Genomic DNA, 20,733 nt, shown 5'->3' with positions numbered 1-20,733 from the left:
AACAGGAAGGATGTTAAAATATACTTTCAAGTCAGTCCGTGTCAGTAATCCCTCCTACTCTGTTTCATTCATTTTGACAATTGCTATGCTTTACTGTCATTCATGTGAACCGAAAATGTGGAAGTGTTAAAGTTACTATGCACACATCTTATGTGATTACAAGTGTATGTAGGCCTAAATGTGAGCATGGATGGATTTCCATGGTCTTCCCGCGTGCACCTCAGGTGTACACGGACTTCAAGCTTCGACAACAATGCAAACAAAGCCATGACACTGTTCGCAGTATTGTAGAATCAGTGAAATACATGTAACATCAGTAAACCTGAAAAGTATAAAAAAAAAAAAAAAAAAATGTTGCTGATAAATAGTAGAGCGAGAACACTGACAGTGAAATTAAAAGCCCTCTTTCTCTACCTTACACTCACAACGCCTCCTCCGCTTTCGAGGTACCACTACAAACAATAATGCAAGACATGTCAAAGCATATCAGATGAAAACCTGTCTCAACGAAATAGAAGGATATTTGCTAAAAATATATACAAAGCTCGGGTGGCAGTTCAAGATAAAAAGAGAAGCATCAAGTGCCAAAATTTTACACTGCCGCTCTATTTTCCTGGTTCCAGCCTATGGCATGGCGTCTGAGGGAAGCGATTCACTCTTCCACATTTCTGGCCTATCAGCATCAGGAAAATGGAAGACCGAGTGCTTGCACATCCACCAGCTCCTATCGTCTCCATTTCTGTAGTAGTCTGTACCAGGAATGGCAGTCCAATGAAACACTTTGATATGATGAAAAGTTCAACTCGGCATGGAAAACAGAGATTTAAAACTGCATCTTAATCGATCTGTGGCTGACAATTTAAATTTGAGGTATGCCCGTCCAAAGATGTTCTCAGACTAATTGTTAAACTTTCATCAGCGGCAGCGTTCTCGTCTAGCAATCTTCCTAACCTGATTTCAGATTTCGCACCGTCAGTGGGTGGGAAATCCAGCCATACCTTGCACACATATTAAGAAATACAATTTTCTGATATTCATTTACTACAAAATGAGAAAAGAAAAATATATACTTTCTGAAACTCGAATAAGAAACCGTCTCACTGCAATCAGTTAATGGGATAATGTTAACACAAATGGTTAGGGGATCCAAGCCATATTATGAATTCAATAGTTGTGAAAAGAAAATCGATTAGTAATATATATGTGTGTGCGTGTGTGTAAAGTAGCAGTGAGGTCTCTTTTTTTATTCCACTTTAATAGCTTTGGGAAAAAAATCACTGCATTGGTATATTACTTCTTTCTTTCGTGGTGTTCCTTAAGAACATTTACATACATTGCATGAGTGTTTCAACTATAGACGTTTTAGACCTCAAGATTTTTTTTTTTTTTTTTTTTTCATATCAGCACATAGGCAAATTATTCCTCAAAATCAGAAAAACTGAATGAAATAACTGATGTTTTCTTTTGATGCATTGATTTTCAAAAATTATTTGTATATTACCTTACTAATCATCACATCATGATAAAAGAGAGAGAGGCATGTGTTGTGCTTCATTTTCTAATGTTTGGTGATACGAACAGCACCTTTTCAGTGAAACTTACAGTATGAAAAAATTCAAAGATGGCAACACTGATTATGACCACATATTACTTTTATAGCATTTATCTTGCATTGAATTTCTAAATCTGTGATCTGTCCTTTTTGATAAAGAACCAAACAGTACGGCATTATTAGACAGCTGCATCTGTGGTAATCAAGAGACTCTGTAAAACTTGACAAAGGAAAATCAAACTGCTTTGCGCTCTGTACTCCTTTGATGTCGGCAGTAATGCTGTTTACATCGATTCTTGTGCTGGCCATAATTGCTCCCTCTTCTTCTGAATAGGAATTTATAGTAAGTATTGATATACGCTGTTATAACTATAAACATCACTGTCTTTTCTCTCACAAACTGTTAATGGTTGTTCAGACAACTCTCCAAGCAATTACCTTGATTCTGTTTTTGATGGTATAGATATGGATCTTACGATCTCTAATATCTATAATATTGTGAACATAATCACGAACAATTCTCTAACCTAGCACATTTGATTTTAACTTTTAACCCTTCATAAGATAGTAACAATTATTCGGTTTTACTCCTGTCAATGCGTTCAAAGGACTGGACATTTGCTTTTTCCAAAATTTCGACGGTCTTGTAAACAGGATAATAACCTGATTTTTTGGTACGCGTGTTCGTGCCCCACTGAAAACCATTGTTTTTGCTGGGATGTTTGAAAAAATGAATAGGTACGTCCTTTCGGTCCACCACATCTCCTTCCTGCATTTCTAGTTCTCCGGTCCTGTTCATGGAAGACACATATATAATTCTTGAGAATTCCGATCTTAAAATCGGACTATAGCAAAGGTGTTCAGTGAATATTACATCTTAAGGTTATCACTTTCCAAAGAATGTCGTTATAACACTGTTCCCCAAGGACTGGAATGTCCTTCCATTAAGTACTGTCCATATTTAGGAAATACAAATGAAAATTTTATTCAGCCACAATTTCGAAACCATCTATCCTCTATCTAGCTCCTTCCTTAACAAATTATAATTAGCTGTCTTGAATTGCTGATATATAATAGAAAAATCAAATAAAGAAAGGGAGAAATTTAATAATAACGTTTTACAAACCTTCTGGGCTTATGAGGAAAGCGAGCCTTGACGACATTTCCGACCTCGTAGTGGAAGTAGTAATCTCTGTCGACCGACGAGACGCGGGTCGACGCGTCAACATGAAGGGTCTGCATTAACTCGTAACTCAGCCTGCAGATCTTGTAATGGAGATATGGCAGTATTATTTTCTTTACTTTGTCCTATTTTCGTATAAATGTATAAATATGAATATACATTTCCTTCCATGACAGTGTTTTCATTGAGACACTGTCTCTAGAAGGGCTGCTAGCAAAAATTCATGTATAGATAAATATACTCTCAATATATATTTATGGAAATATATGCATATATTAGTACCTGATATACTCTAAATATATTTCCCTATTGTCTCCCTCCCTCCCCCCCCCCTCTTTCTCTCTCTCCCTCTCCCACCCTTCCTCCTCCCACTTTCTTACATTGGAAGTCATCCCGCAGACAAGGTAGTCGGATCGCGCCAGGAAGTAAACATCAGCGAGAAAGTATTGTACACTCGGCCCCTTTTTCCGCTGGCCTTCGCGCGTCGAGTCTACGCTGGCCGGGTTGTACAGGAGCTTGTACTCCGGGTACCTATGGAGGAGGGGGTGGGGAGGCATCATTATTGCTATTATTATTACCAGTGGTTATGAAATTGGCACTGCTATGATGATTATGTGATGATAAAAGCGATAATAATAATAACAGCAATGATGATAACAAGAAAAATGATAATTATGACAATAATCCAATACTTACGATAGCAACACTAATAACAATGAAAGTAATGAAAATGGAAATAACAATGACTAAGAATAGCGAAAATTGTGTGTAAATAGTAATAGTGCAGTCCCCTTGTCCTTAAGTTTTGGAATATTTCTCCAATTCCTAGCTTAGTACTGGAAAAGGCTGACGTTGTTCTTATCCTAATGCTAAAGGAGCATCTCTTTTCGTAGCATGTGAAAACGGTGATCTGACCTCGGTAGAAAATCTCCATGTTAGGGTTAGGGGCCCAGTTTACAATGGTTCTGCTGCTGTTGTATGGAGACATATGAGCTGGTTTAATTAGTGACCCATTAAAGAGAGAGGTCTGTTAGGGTCAGCTTTTAAGGTCATTATCAGAGTGCTAGCCACACCTCAGCGGGAGGCTTTCAATTCAGTTTGTCATACTAATGTTATAGCAATCGTTTCCATTGTGATGAAACCTGTTAAAATGTTGCATAAGCCACGATTTCCATCACTTGTGATGAAAACAGAACTGCCTGATATGTAGTTACAATAACTATGTCAAAATAATTCAATGTGCGATAAATGGACAGAAAACCACACCCTGAGCATGACCTACCAAGTGTAAAGCTCTAAAGGCAAGGAGTACTTATTATTTGTCTTTTTTTGTGTGCAGGTGTTTGAAGTTAGACATGCGTTAACTATCACAGAGATCTGACAACAGACAGATGATGAGAGATTTCCAATCTAAAGAGCCGCACAGCCAATCAGGAACTGATTTCTGAATATTTCTGAATATTAATGTCTATCTGGTTCTTTTTCCCTATGTTTCTGTCTTCCTACTTGCACCCATATATGTCTCTCTATATATCTCTTCCTAAATACTTTTTCCTACTTACTTCTTCTTTATTTCTGGAATTACTTCTGGATCGTCAGTGGCCAAGAAAATCCTTCGTTGAGCAACGGTCTGACGCAACTCCAGCTTTTTGTAGAATTCATCCACTTCTTCCATGTACACACTGAGGTCAATGTAAATTGCCTCTTTCTGCAATTTGTCTGACCGCCGAATTTGCAAGCTGAAATATGGAGAACACAATTATGAACAAGCAGTAGGTGGTGAAATAAAGTTATATTTAGCCGCATTGTTTTAAGTATGTTAAAATGATATTTACCCTACAACAGGTGACTCGTAACCCATTTCTCGCGCTAGGTTGTCAGTGTAATTCTGGAAATCTTTGTTCCTCCTCATGGCATACTTGAAGAACTGGCCTATCCACCAGGCAAAAGGATCCCCGTGGAGACGCATCAGACGCTCGGAAATGTCCTTCGGTATTGATTTTGGAAAATATTTCGGCCTTGGGTTCGGTCTATCCCAATCCGGGAAATGTACAACAAGCGAATCTTCCTTTCCTGCAAGCAGATTCGTTGGGTGACTCCTATGATAATCATATTACCCCGTAAGAGTGTCTGGATATTCTGTACACCATACAACAATTCTCCATTTGATGCATGTATTACTATTAAACGTTTTGTACAATCCCATACTCGTCATAAAACTACGATATAACATCAAGGCATTAAGCACTCTACCACCAAGTGTAACAACCTTTAGCCCCTTTCACCACGACAAGACAACAGTCAACACTGCTTTTGCACATTCCCTCACCTGGCCAAGGAACCATCTGAGACTTGCTGTAACTCGTGCAGGTCTCGCTGAGAGGAAGAAAGAATGTTTCCAGTCCTTCGGGGTTGCCATTGTAACCCTTCGTGTTCAGAATCAAGGTTCGCTGAGTGCCATACGATGCCAGGAAGCAGTAGCTCAGGTGGTGCAGATGGCTCCCCATACCTCGGCCCTGTAATGGTCATGGTTTCATAAAACACGAGACTGTGTCTTGAAATTGAAAGGGAATATCTATCACACTGGTTTTAAGCTTTCCTTTGTCTCTGCAACTACTTTTAGAGAAACAACTTGTAGCACCACTCCATAGTATTTTCCGTGTGATTTCAAAGTACAATAGTTGCATTTGTCAAGAAAAAAATCTCCAAACGTTCTCGTTTTGTCGGAAGGATAACACGTGAAAGAGGAACTATAACCATTGTAACTTCAATACTTACGGACGCTCTAAAGTCACAGTAGATCTTCTTGGCGGAGGCGCAGTCGCGAGGATTCTGCAGGACGTGCAGCCGATGTTGCACGAGGGCGCTGAGGGCGGCTGCCTCTTCCTCCCGCCACTCCTGAAACCCGTCGACCTCCTCAAGGCGCGTGAGGTCGTGGGAGGTCACTCTGACAACAGTGGGGACTAGGTCACGATTCAATTATACTACTACACCTGGAGGACTTTCAGTATGATGCATTTTGGAATTATATAAGCAGAAAACAAATGTTACACTATCGACTGGGTTGGAATAATGACAGCAGGATTCCACAACACGAAAAAGACACAAGTTCGCATCCCTGGCTTTTAAATGATTAATACTGGATTACTGACAGCTAAAACCTACCTAAAGTAATGTTCCAGTTCTTCAAGAATGGTGCTAGGTTTGGTGTTCGAGTTAAGATTCCTCAGGTGGAATTTCAAGAACTGCCAAGTGTAATGCACGTCTCTTACCACCTGTTGACGCATCTGTTCGGCCTCTATTAATGGCTTTGACCTCTGACTGGAATCAACTGGAATGGAACATGAGCAATGTACACATGCAGATATGCACGCACATATGCGATGGCACTTGTAGGTCCTGTGCCATAAACCGGCCTTGTATGCGTAGGAATATCTTGACAAATATGCCTATTCGTATTGCTGTAATTACACATTGTAGCCGCTGTTATCAACATCGGCATGGCGTAGCTGCTGGAATCAGCATCACGTGTATAACCTCTGTAGCCACTGCCATCACCATTGGCATGGCATAGCAGCTGGCATCAGCATCACACGTATATCATCCCCTCTTGGACTTGGTTGACGTTATCCTCATGGGTTGCGATAAGGATAATGCCATAGCCGTGCTCCTCCGTGTGTATATATGTGTTGCATTAGGCCTTGTCCCTAGTGTTGACGTTGTCTAACGAAAGGGTGCCATCGCAGGTTTATAGAGCAGTTTGAAAGTGAATACTGGCTCGACAACACGTACATAAGGACCGATCTGAGGACTTCTGTTAAAGGCCCTGACTGTTCCCGCTATGCGTATGTATCATACACATTCATGTATAGATATAGACTAGTGTCCGTATATGTTGTTGTTTACCCTAAGCAGTAGAATATAGTGATATTCTTAGCAACCAGTAAAATGAATTCTTTCTATAGTTGTAATATTATAAGTACTGATATAATCTCGTTAGTGAATCTAAGTCGAATTGTAACAGTAACGATGATTATTATTGTATTATTATTGTATTGATTTATAATTGATATTTTATTGATTATGTATTTTTTACAGGTTTGACCGCATTCCAATAAATCGTGAAGCGAGTTCTACGCAGTGGTATCAGTCACCTTGAGTTAACACAAATAATCTGAGCGCATGAATTGGCGCTTACACACATTAATTTATTATTTCTACTCATTATTTTTATCATTGTCATAATTCCTGTGGTCTTTTTACCAATATCATTGTCATTATGATCATCATTACCATTATTGTTTTTGCTTTTTTAATTGTCATTACAATATCATTGTCATTATTAGACTTATCCTTATCATTTTCTCTATTATGATCATCATTACTATTATCATTATCATTACTGTTATTACTATTATCATTATCATTACTGTTATCATTGCTATTATCATTATAATTACTGTTATCATTACAATTATCATTATCATTACTGTTATCATTACTATTATCATTATCATTACTGTTATCATTACTATTATCATTATCAATATCAGTAATATCGATGATAATAAGAGTAATGATAATAGCAACAATATCATTATTGATATTGTTGCTATTATCATATATCTTATTATCATCATTATCAAACTTATTATCATCAAAATTATCACTGTTATTACCATTATTATGATTAATACTTCGCTTCTCAGAGCTCTTAATGCCAGTTGGTCCGGATAATTATCTGAAAGCGGACAGCAACCTGTTATCAAAAGTATTAGTGTTCTCCCTTGTTGTAATTAACATCCAAGTACAATTCTCAAAATCCTCACTGTCCCTAACAATGAACTTTTCTGAAAATGTTTGACTCTCATTTCATTCCTCAGTTTTAGCCACAATCTTCTCGAAATTGGTTGTTATTGTTCTTAATGCTCCTACAGCTATGGTGATGCATTTACTTTCTTCATTGCTCAAATTCTTGCTACCTTCCTTTTTTTTAATGGCTTATACTTATACTCACTCCCTTCTAGTTCTTTATCATTCACTCGTACGTCCCCACGTATGCAAGTAGAACAACGAAGGGAAGTACAGGAATACACAGGAATATGCCGAAGGTCTCTTCACATTTACTGCTTCATCAGGGCATACGGAACAAGAGATATATAGAGGTGTATATAAACATGTGGATATATATATCTGGCAATGAGTAAGAGAGGTTTCGTGGTTAGATCAGTGATAATAAGTGCTAAAAAATGTGAGTGAGAAGTGATCTGTGAAAGTGCTACATAAGGTAGGAAGATTCGTGAATATATTGAGCCTATATTCCAACCAAAATAGTAATAAAAACTCATCCAAACGTCTCACAATTCTATAAAATTCAATATTGATCATGCATACGTGGACCTTTTAAACTAAAAGGAATGCCACAAAGTGCCAACTAGGAATGCTAGGTCTCATCAACGTGCTAAATAAGTTCATAAGGTCCCAATGCTCATCGAGAGTGCCACAGTAGGTAGAATCAACGGTAAAGAAAAGGGAAAAAAATCCCTCCCCACCAGGAAAAGAATACCGAACTTTGATATTAGAAAATGGCAAGCATCACCGGTCCCCATACCCACAGGACGCCGAACAACTGCCAAATCGCACGGTTATTCCAGATCAGTCTCCCCTCAAATAGATCCCCAACGGAAGAGCCAAACCACCTGTTTGTAAGTACAGTACATCACAAAATCAGGTAGGTCTAAACATGATTTCCTTAAAGAGACAAATGTAATCAGCCATCCGACAGAAGTCCCACCAGATAACTTATGCATTAACAAAGCGTAATTCAAGAGATGGCACCTCAATCGAGTGTCAGACGCTGACCCCGCGACCCGTGGCCCCGGTCGGCCGAGCGCGCAGACCGCTAAGGATTGCGACACCTCTCCGAAAAACTGCCAGATACAAAATCACCTTTCTAACTTCCTCTAACCCCAAACCCCATCCTTACCCATTCCAACACCGTCCTAAATCCTCCTCTCCCATATCATCCGCCTTCCCCCAGCCCTATGCTGCAAGCCTAGGCAATTCATGCACATTATAATGCATGGGCTCATTATAATGGAGTGCGTATGTGCGCTCATGCAGACACTGTTTAAACGTTTGTGCACGAGTATGAGTGTGTATACACGGCAATGCGCTGATGTATGCAAAATTGCGTGTACGTATCCTTGTGTGTGTGTATGAAAGAGAAGCAATATATACGTAGATATGTATATATATGCGTATATGCGTAGATATTCATATGGGTATTTGTATATTAATGCATATGTATGTGCGAGTATGTGCATGTGTATGTACATATATGTTTCTGTGGAGGTGCGTATATATGTGTATAAGTATAAGTGTTTGTGTATGTATGTGGGTGTAAGCGCCAAATTCATGCGCTCAGATTATTTGTGTTACCTCAAGGTGACTGATACCACTGCGTAGAACTCGCTCCACGATTTATTGGAATGCTGTCAAACCTGTAATCAATACATATTCAATACAATATCAATCATAAATCAATACAATATCAATCATAAATCAATACAATATCAATCATAAATCAATACAATATCAATAATAAATCAATGCAATAATAATACAGTAATAATAAAAGTTACTGTTACAATTCGACTTAGATTCACTAACGAGATTATATCAGTACTTATAAAATTACAACTATAGAAAGAATACATTTTACTGTTTGCTAAAAATATAATTATACCCTACTGTTTAAGGTAAACAACAACATATACGGACACTAATCTATATCTATACATGAATGTGTATGATACATACGCATTGCGGGGACAGTCAGGCCTTTAACAGAAGTCCTCAGATCGGCCCTTATGTACGTGTTGTCGAGCCAATATCCACTCTCAAACTGTTCTATAAACCTGTGATGGTCCCCCTTTCGTGAGATACCCTTCCTTCCATATATATGTCAACACTAGGGACAAGGCCCAATTCAGCACATATATATAAACGGAGGAACATCGCAACCCATGAGGAAACCGTTAACTATGTCCTAGAGGGGATAATATACGCGTGATGCTACGCCATGCCGATGTTGATAACAGCGGCTACAGCGGGTATATGTATGTATGTATATATGTATGGGTAGTTACGTGTGTCTGTATATATGGATGTAGGTATATATGTGTGTATGCATGTATACGAGTATGTATGTGTGTATATATGTATACTAGTATGTATATGTATGTATGTAGATATATGTATGTGGATATATGTATGTGTAAGTATATATGTGTGTATATGTATGTTAAGGTGTACATATGTATGTATATCTATATAAATTTATATATGTACATATATGTGTGTATGTGTATATATATGTATGTATGTGTGCGTGCTTCAATGTATGTTTATATTTATATGGGTATTCGTAGTCATAAGAATGTATACAAGGTATGTGCGCATGAATGCGTGCGCATAAGTGTGGGTGAGTACAAACATATGTATGTTTATATATATATATGTATGCATGCGCATGGGTGTTGTTGTGCATAATGTATAAGTATATATGCATAGCATATGCATAGATGCATAGCATATGCATAAGAGCTTTGTAAAGGCGTATGCTTTCATGTACATGTGCAAGAAATTGAACATACGCGTAATAATTAGGGCATTTGCGGGTGAACAACTATGTCTGCACTAGGCGTACATACGCATAAATAAAATCAGTGTATAAAAATACAATCACAAATAAACGCACTTCTGATACTCAAGCCCATGCTCACGGGAGTATACCCTAGTGTAGTGAACAGGCCCGTGTGTTGCTGCTCATAAGTCCACACTAGACAGGGCCAACCTTGCTGGAGGGGCTTATTAATAGCATCCCGGCTAAAATACTCCTCCCACCAAGATACACCTAGGCCAGTAGGTTGGAGGTAACTCGGCTATCTACCCCACAATGAAAATCCATGACTGCACAAATAAAACAACGGCCCTCATTTGCCGGAAGCGAAGGAGCCCCTGGTTACGGCGGCGATCAGGATCGCTCCAGAGGTTAGATTTGGTGAAGAACAGAAGATACTAAATGATGGACACGTCCTCTATTGGAGAGGCAAACCACAGGGTAGCAAGCAAGAATTAGGGGTAGGTTTCTTAGGTCACAAACGTTTGGAAAATAATATAGTAGAATTCCATAGTATAAACGAAAGAGTGGTTTCAGTAACAATAAAACTATATAATAGGTACAACTTAAAGCTTGTTCAAGTCTATGCTCTAACCTGCAGCCACAGTGATGACGAAATAGAGAGCTTCTATTAAGATGTTCATTTAGCTAGCGAAAGAGTAAAAACCCATTTCACAATAATTATGGGAGAATTTAATGCCAAAATAGGTAAAAAGACAGAAGGAGAAACCGTAGTGGGGAATCACGGAGTAGGCACTAGGAATGAGAGAGGGCAAATGCTAGTCGACTTTGCGGAGGCTCGATCACTCAATATCATGAATACATTCTTCGAAAAAAGACTAGAGCGGAAGTGGACATGGAAGTCGACATCAGAGATCAAAAACGAGATTGACTTCATAATTTCAAATAGGGGCGATATAGTAAAAAATGTGGAAGTTATTAATAAAGTAAATGTTGGCAGCGACCATAGGTTGGTCAGAGGCCAAATTAAATTACACCTCAGAAGGGAAAGGAATAAACTCATACAAAAAACACAGTCAAACTTAGCTATCTTGAAGACCAAAGCGACAAAACTTAGCATTAACATCCAAAACAGATATTCACTTCTCAGTAACGAAGATCTCAACATTGACCAAATCAACAAACAGTTCATTGGCATAATAAAGGAAGCTTCACTTGAAGTAGGCAGTAAGGACGTCAAACAAAACTCCAGTAAGCTCTCGATAGAAACTAAAGAACTTATGCAAAAGCGTAGGGTCATGAAAGCATCGTCAAACTAACAAAAACTATAAACAAAAAGAAGAGAGAAGATGTACGGAAATTCAATACTCAAATAATAAATGAAACAGTGATGTCAGGTACCAGCATGAAAACAGCTAAGAGGAGACTAGGAATAGGGAGAAATCAAATATATGCAATAAAGAAACCAGACGGAGATGTGACATATAATAAAAATGAAATCATAATAGTGGAAAACTTTTACAGGGATTTATACAACGCAAATGAACAGCCACAGATAGAAGCGAACGTGGTAACTAGAGAAGTACCTAACATCACAACAGAAGAAATATAGAGAGCGCTTAAAGGCATGAAGAGAGGTGTGAAGACGGTATTAGTATAGACCTTATAATAGACGTAGGAGAAATTGCAACAGTGAAATTAGCCAATCTTTTTAACAAATGCCTTCTCAATGGAAAAATTCCGAAAGCCTGGAAAAATGCAACAATTATTTTGATTCATAAAAAAGGGGACAAAAGGGATCTATAAAACTACCGACCCATAAGTCTCTTTTCAGTTACATACAAACTGTTCACTAAAATCATCACAACTCGCATCTCTGACAGTCTGGATTCTAACCAGCCTAGAGAACAGGCAGGCTTCCGCAGTGGATTCTCAACAACAGACCATATACACACACTTACCCAAATGTGAGAAAAAATAAACGAGGATACGAAACCCCTGTGTATGGCATTCATCGATTCCGAAAAGGCATTTGACTCTGTACAAATACCATCAGTACTAGAAGCTATTCGAAGACAGGGAGTAGATGAAGTATATTGTAAAATATTAGAAGATATATACGAAGATGGGACAGCGGCCATTAAGCTCCACACATAAACCAATAAAATCCCAATTAAGAAAGGTATTAGACAGGGTGATACCATCTCACCAAAACTGTTTACAGCTTGCCTTGAGGAAATTTTCAAGAAGCTAGAATGGACCGGGAAGGGTATCAAAATCGAGGACGAATATCTAAACAATCTCAGATTTGCAGATGACATTGTTCTCTTCAGTGAATCTGCAAATGAAATACAGCAACTAATAAATGATCTGAATAGAGAATGCCTGAAAGTCGGACTTAGGATGAACAAGAAAAAGACTAAGATCATGTTCAACAGTACAGTTCAAATCGAACAGATACATGTTCAAGGTGAAGCAATAGAGGTGGTAGACAAGTATATATACCTAGGGCAATTCGTACAAACACATCTAGTGAAGAGGAAATTAAACGACGCATTAGTCTAGGCTAGATCGCCTTCGGCAAACACAGTAGCATACTATGAGGCTCCTTGCCATTATGTTTAAGAAGAAAAGTCTTTAACCAATGCATCCTCCCAGTTATGACCTATGGATCAGAAACATGGACTACAACCAAATTACTGGAGAGGAAACTAATCAGTGCCCAGAGAGGGATGGAGAGGTTGATCCTGGGAATTAGTCTAAGAGATCGGATGAGGGCGACGTGGATCAGAGAACAGACAAAAGTAGAAGATATACTCGGGAGCATCAAAAAGAAAAAATGGCAATGGGCAGGTCATATATGTCGGAGACAGGACAACAGATGGACAAAGAAAGTAACAGACTGGATTATAAATAACATAAAGAGGCCAAGAGCCAGACCTATGACAAGATGGCGCGACAACATAACGAAATTTTGGGGCCAAGACTGGAAGCAAAAAACGCAAGACAGACAAAGATGGAAAAGATTGGGAGAGGCCTACGTCCTGCAGTTGATTGACCCAGGCTGATGATGATGATGATGATGATATAAACATGTACTTGTCGGTCAGGTCACGTCGGTAATGAAGTGAACGACGACTTTGGCTAGTTCATGGCTCCCTGTTGCGGTGTTGAAGGTGTTAGTAGAATGTATGTATGCCGCTTCTACCATCTTCCTTTGTCGTATGGTGACATCAGTGATCTGAATCTCTTTCTCCTGTTTCTCAACTAATGCAATGTCTGATCTTCAGGCATCAAACACTTAATTGCATTGGATTGTAAAATCGTATAAGGTCTTCAACTCCTTGTTCTCTCAGATCATACCATTTCAGTACCTGTTCAAATTGATACTTCTTACATAGCCTCCAATGAACATATTTAGCTATATCGTCAGGCTTGCTTTTGTGTTCCTTTTGAGCTAAATTTGCTACACTCAATATCTGAAACAGTCACATTTTTTTATGCCATACATCCTACAAAGGAGCTTCGACTCTATTATTGATCTGGAACTTGATACAATTAGTCATATAGATCAGTGCCTCAGTACACTCCTTTAGATCACTTTTCCAGGTGTTTGTTCTGTCTTTCCCTTCCAACTGTAAGAGGTATTGCCCATGTATGGCTTTCTCTCTGCAGTTATCAAATCATTACTTTCCACTTTGTTTCTTATTTTCTTTCGGGGGTGTTGCATTTCGCTTGTTATGGTGTAGCTATTTCTAATAACAACAATCAACGGTTCAATCTGATGTTTGGCATTTCATCCCATGGGGTTTGCCTCATTAACAATACAGATCTTGTATCCAGGAGAAAGTATGCATAAAATGAAGGTCCTGGCGATGGATTCTTGAAAGTACATTTCCTCGACTGACTGTAGGGTAAGTTAGGGGACATATAGATAAATATTTTACATGATTGCATGTAAATTATTTATCTAGACTTCTGCATATATTGGACCTTGTCTAACTGGACCTTTGCTCATAATAGTTGAGTAGCCACTGAACTGTAGACCTTCTGATCGAGTTGAAGCATACGATTAATCTTAAATTGTTCAGTTCTTTGGTGAGATCTCAACATTTTCGTAGTCGCAACTTGCAGCATGTGTCAAATAAAGGAAAACATTTAACACTTTTTTAATATTCCAAGATTTGCGTTCTGGCTCCTGGTATTTCTCTTTCCTGATTTCATCTCGTTTCTTTCTTTCGAGGATGATGATATGTTTTAAGTAGTTCTTTTGCACCAAGGCTCTTTTGCCACATTTTCATTTCTGTTTAATTTTACCTATTTTCCTTCCTGTGTAGATGGTACGTTTTACTCAATCTGAACGCTCCTGTTATGTCATCCGCTTCATTTTTTCTTGGGCCACTCCTGAAGCACAATTCTATTCAGTTTCTTACACTCATTTCCTGCCTTATCCAGATCTTTCTCGGTGTTACCAGAATTACCATCGATCATCCCTTTATCCGCGGTGCTCGTATTGGCATCATTAAGATTGCCATTATTATTATCATGATTATCAATATTGTTATTATCATTATTAGTATTAGTATTATCACAATCATTACTATCATTATTTATGATGATCATCATCATCATTATCATAATTACCATTATCAGCACTAGCGTAATTACTACTATCATTAATATTCATAACATTTTATATATTGAACAGAAGGGTCTAAATATACTCACCTGCAAGGTGACAAACTTTCGCACATTCCCTTGATGATGAAAAACTGGAATAAAAAAAGACGAACTCAGTATGCACTCACACTATACATTTACCGCATGTACTCACTCGCCTACTTTCAGGATTGCTTGCGTGTATTTGTTATCTACACTGTTTCTGTGTATTCCTCATTCACCCATCTTATGATATGCATTCTGTGAATTTACATTTTCTACATACTGTGCATTCACTCTGCCCTTACTAAGAGCTCTTCAGTCCAAGCACTTATTCAGTGTATGCACTCAATGTTATATATATTACTCATTGTATGTACTCAATCTATATATAGTAATCATAATGTATACTCACTCATTTTATATATAGTACTTACTGTGTGTATTCACTCGTTATGTACTCACTGAGTGTACGAACTTACTTCACCATGCATGATTGTACGTACTCACTCTATGTACTCGCCCACTTTATATACTCCCTGAGTACTCTAGCATTATGCACTCACAGGTGTCCCACTCATTTTCCGTATGTACCCACTGTGTATTAAGTGCTATGGGTACTCACTAACTGCAAATATTCCTTTGGCTGTACTTACTGTGTATAATTTGGTGTGCTTATGTGTATAGTTACTTCCTCAGATTAGGCATTGATATGGTATTTATACTCATTTTTCATATTTGTGTAAAATACTTGGCTTATGTACTGACTCACTTTATGTACTCGTCACATCTACTTACTCACCACTTCGTCCGACTAACCTGTTTTTTTTTTGTGCCAAAATGTAATAGCATCGTCGAGCGGTAGAGCAGCAGGAGGAGGAGGAATATAAACACAAACTTTTTCAGCTTATCAAAAGCCATCTAAAATAAAGAAAAGATAAGATTAGTTTCATTATCAATAACACGGTTTGAAGTCCCATAATATGATGTGCGATTACATGTTACAATCAATACTTATATATACCCACGTGTGTGTGTGTGTGTGTGTGTGTGTGTGTGTGTGTGTGTGTGTGTGTGTGTGCACATATATATACGTATATATATGTATGTGTGTGTGTGTGTGCACATATATATGTGTATACATATATCTGTGTGTGCACATGTGTATGTGTGTCTGGCTATGTTTGCGTGCGTGTAATTAAGGTAGATTGATAGATAAAATGGGGACAGCAAAAATGTCACGTAAAAATGTCATCCGCTAAAATGTTACCTACGTTTGTGACGGTTTGAAATCAGAATGGCCGACAAGGGAACAATATATGGAGTTCCTTGATTCCCACTCTTTGGAAAAAAGTAACAGTGACTTTGAATCACTCTATTTCAGATTCATAATTATTGTATCCAGACGCCACTATAGGTACCTTATATATAATTTTAACGATATCTAAAAAGTGACAATATTACCAGACATTTTCATGACATTTTTACCTCAGCCAATCTGTCTAAATTTATCTGTCTATATAAAAACAATGTATATATTTTGTATACAGTCGACTATGTGCACACACACACACACACACATACACACACACACATATATATATATATATATATATATATATATATATATATTTATATATATGCATACACACATATAGATAGATAAGGATAGATTGAAAGATAGAGAGATAGACATAGATAGATGTAGACAATATGTATACAAATATAGATAGTGGTATACAATATATATATACATATATACTACATAAATATACATATATATTTATATGCACATAGACACACACATATGTATAGAATAGAAGAATATAGATATAGATATACATATATATTAATATGTATATATACATACATATATATTTGCGATTTACAATTACCATTTATGTAAAATATCTTAAAAAACATTATCCAATATAATCAATGGGCTGCTTAAATCACGTATAAATACTAGCATAGATAAGTTATAGTAATTGTGTTTAAATACAAAATTTAAAACACAAAAAGTTACAAACCGTTCCCTTCGAGCGTATTCTTTGTAACGCACAAACTATTCCGTATTTTTCCAATGGAACGAAAACATGTTACCATTAACATGGACATACCCATGTACGTATATATATGTAAACTCTCAAAAGCAAAAACCTTGCACAAGTAACTTGTATCACCAATGCACCATACCCAAAAAGTTATCACTAATTCATTTGCTGTAATGTGGAAAATCGATTTGGAGCCGGTGCTATACTTCACATGATGTTTGCAATGCAACAAGACCTGTTTGTTTTTTACATATTCTTATGACTTGATCGATGCATACAACTACTTTATATGCTGATCACCTTGCCCAGCAGTGCTCCTACAAGGCAACAGGAAACTAACACACGCAGTAGACCGATACCTTGCCGCGCTAGCTGCTTGCGTTCCGTTGGAGAATACGATATACTGTCGTGCGCTACAAAGAAATCGCTCGAACGGAAAGGTCTGTAGCGCTACGGTGGCGCTCAAATGTAAACATTGAACCACTCGAGCCTTTTGTGTTTTAAATTTTCTGTGTAAACACATTGAAAATGTCTTATTCATGCTAGTATTTATAACACTCCTCTTTTTATCTTTATATATCATATTTTCCATCAATGGTCGAGCAGTTAGCCCTCTTGTTTCTTCACACTTAACATCCTTTGTTAGCTGGATAAGTAGTCAAGTACCAGTCAAGAAGTACCCAATAGATTTCAATTCATCTTAAAAGTTCATATGGTAGAATCCATACCGAAAAATGTCTACGTTAGCTGTGTTCGTATAAAAAAAAAAAAAAAAAAAAAAAATGCAGTACTGCGCTATGAAGTGCCTAGCGCTATGAACTGCCCCACGGAACGCAGGGCCTTAATCGACGCCATTTTCTTTAAACTGACGTTAAAACAGACCTTATGATTAGAGGAGTCTTTTCCATTTTCGTATATCATTTGTGTAATAGTGAAAAATCGCCACATTCTGTATTCTAAAATGTAAAGAAATTGTAGTTTAAAAAATAGGGCGACGCTCAAATTTAAACACTGACTCACGTAAGCTTTTTGTGTTTTAAATTTTCTGTGTAAACACATTGAAAATGTCTTATTCATGCTAGTATTTATAACACTCCTCTTTTTATCTTTATATATCATATTTTCCATCAATGGTCGAGCAGTTAGCCCTCTTGTTTCTTCACACTTAACATCCTTTGTTAGCTGGATAAGTAGTCAAGTACCAGTCAAGAAGTACCCAATAGATTTCAATTCATCTTAAAAGTTCATATGGTAGAATCCATACCGAAAAATGTCTACGTTAGCTGTGTTCGTATAAAAAAAAAAAAAAATGCAGTACTGCGCTATGAAGTGCCTAGCGCTATGAACTGCCCCACGGAACGCAGGGCCTTAATCGACGCCATTTTCTTTAAACTGACGTTAAAACAGACCTTATGATTAGAGGAGTCTTTTCCATTTTCGTATATCATTTGTGTAATAGTGAAAAATCGCCACATTCTGTATTCTAAAATGTAAAGAAATTGTAGTTTAAAAAATAGGGCGACGCTCAAATTTAAACACTGACTCACGTAAGCTTTTTGTGTTTTAAATTTTCTGTGTAAACACATTGAAAATGTCTTATTCATGCTAGTATTTATAACACTCCTCTTTTTATCTTTATATATCATATTTTCCATCAATGGTCGAGCAGTTAGCCCTCTTGTTTCTTCACACTTAACATCCTTTGTTAGCTGGATAAGTAGTCAAGTACCAGTCAAGAAGTACCCAATAGATTTCAATTCATCTTAAAAGTTCATATGGTAGAATCCATACCGAAAAATGTCTACGTTAGCTGTGTTCGTATAAAAAAAAAAAAAAATGCAGTACTGCGCTATGAAGTGCCTAGCGCTATGAACTGCCCCACGGAACGCAGGGCCTTAATCGACGCCATTTTCTTTAAACTGACGTTAAAACAGACCTTATGATTAGAGGAGTCTTTTCCATTTTCGTATATCATTTGTGTAATAGTGAAAAATCGCCACATTCTGTATTCTAAAATGTAAAGAAATTGTAGTTTAAAAAATAGGGCGACGCTCAAATTTAAACACTGACTCACGTAAGCTTTTTGTGTTTTAAATTTTCTGTGTAAACACATTGAAAATGTCTTATTCATGCTAGTATTTATAACACTCCTCTTTTTATCTTTATATATCATATTTTCCATCAATGGTCGAGCAGTTAGCCCTCTTGTTTCTTCACACTTAACATCCTTTGTTAGCTGGATAAGTAGTCAAGTACCAGTCAAGAAGTACCCAATAGATTTCAATTCATCTTAAAAGTTCATATGGTAGAATCCATACCGAAAAATGTCTACGTTAGCTGTGTTCGTATAAAAAAAAAAAAAAAAAAAAAAAATGCAGTACTGCGCTATGAAGTGCCTAGCGCTATGAACTGCCCCACGGAACGCAGGGCCTTAATCGACGCCATTTTCTTTAAACTGACGTTAAAACAGACCTTATGATTAGAGGAGTCTTTTCCATTTTCGTATATCATTTGTGTAATAGTGAAAAATCGCCACATTCTGTATTCTAAAATGTAAAGAAATTGTAGTTTAAAAAATAGGGCGACGCTCAAATTTAAACACTGACTCACGTAAGCTTTTTGTGTTTTAAATTTAAATCAATTTCTGTTATATATGTATCAATTCTGTTGTTTTTCGCACGTTGTTACTGGCTGTCATCCTACAAATATTCTTTACATTAATGAGAGGCCAAAATAATTTCCAGTTTCCAATGCTTTAGGAATCTTGTAAATCATAAACAGCAACTTTGGGTTTGAAAACCCGCGCCTCTGATTGGTTCATCGTGCCCGCTACCCGGCGTACGAAGTTCTACATGAAGAAAATTGTGTACGCTGACGTTTTTAGCATCACTACTCATTTATAATGATAGTAATGTTAAGGTGTGTACCACGGATTTTTTGTTCAGTAGGGATTGTGCTTTGTGTGTGATTCAGGTTTATTGATGTGCCCATTACTTTTCTGAATATGTGTGTGTACTCCTACATCTTTAAATGAAATACTTGGTTTGACATGACAACTTTCAGATTTTATGATTGTGTTTGTGGAGATTTTCGTGATGCTTTATCAGCTGTCTCTAAGCGTTATAGTATTTTATAAGGATTTATTTTAAGACCATTGTTGCCAAAAATATATGTTTGCTCCTGTAAGAATCTTTCGAGATTTTCTTGTCAGTTCATATAAATTGCGGTGGCAGTATGAAGGAATTGAAAGTCATCGGTATACTGAACTTTAGTAGAAACTGTCTGCAATAGTTGACAGATCGGTAATGATTACTGTGAAAAAGATCGGGCCTAGTATAAAAGCCTTGTGCAACTGCTTTCATTGATAGCTTTTCACGAATTTTCACTGTGTTCTTGTAGATAAAGAAATGGTTGTCAGTTTGTTTGTTTTTTAAATAGGATTTCATGGCTAACACTGTCCAAGATTTTAGGTAAATCAAACATTTAATTTTTATCTGTCTTCGTACATTTCACTTGTGAGTTTCAAAAATACTATTTCAAAGGATAACTTACTTCTAAACCTATGCTGTATTTTAGATATGAGGTTGTTAGCTTCTAAGAATCTTATTGATTGATTTGATATCTTTACTGGTCTTTCGGC

At 37.2% G+C, this 20,733-nt stretch overlaps 1 protein-coding gene across 1 annotated transcript; it reads right to left on the bottom strand.

The window, feature by feature from the left end:
* Window positions 1-549: 549 nt before the first annotated feature.
* LOC125042260 (alpha-(1,6)-fucosyltransferase-like) lies at window positions 550-17,490 on the bottom strand. The gene is made up of 11 exons (XM_047637805.1): window positions 17,453-17,490; window positions 15,859-15,960; window positions 15,109-15,152; window positions 5,901-6,066; window positions 5,514-5,682; window positions 5,065-5,251; window positions 4,571-4,808; window positions 4,298-4,474; window positions 3,116-3,266; window positions 2,679-2,818; window positions 550-2,343 (listed from the first exon to the last, which is right to left on the bottom strand). Exons 4-11 carry the CDS (start codon window positions 6,020-6,022, stop codon window positions 2,127-2,129), a joined length of 1,401 nt encoding a protein of 466 aa, XP_047493761.1. The 5' UTR covers window positions 6,023-6,066; window positions 15,109-15,152; window positions 15,859-15,960; window positions 17,453-17,490; the 3' UTR covers window positions 550-2,126.
* Window positions 17,491-20,733: the final 3,243 nt, after the last annotated feature.

Source organism: Penaeus chinensis, chromosome 31 (genome assembly GCF_019202785.1).
Source record: "Penaeus chinensis breed Huanghai No. 1 chromosome 31, ASM1920278v2, whole genome shotgun sequence".
Classification (NCBI taxonomy): domain Eukaryota; kingdom Metazoa; phylum Arthropoda; class Malacostraca; order Decapoda; family Penaeidae; genus Penaeus; species Penaeus chinensis.
The sequence above is the reverse complement of the archived record's forward strand: the minus strand, read 5'-3'. Positions and strand labels throughout refer to the sequence as shown.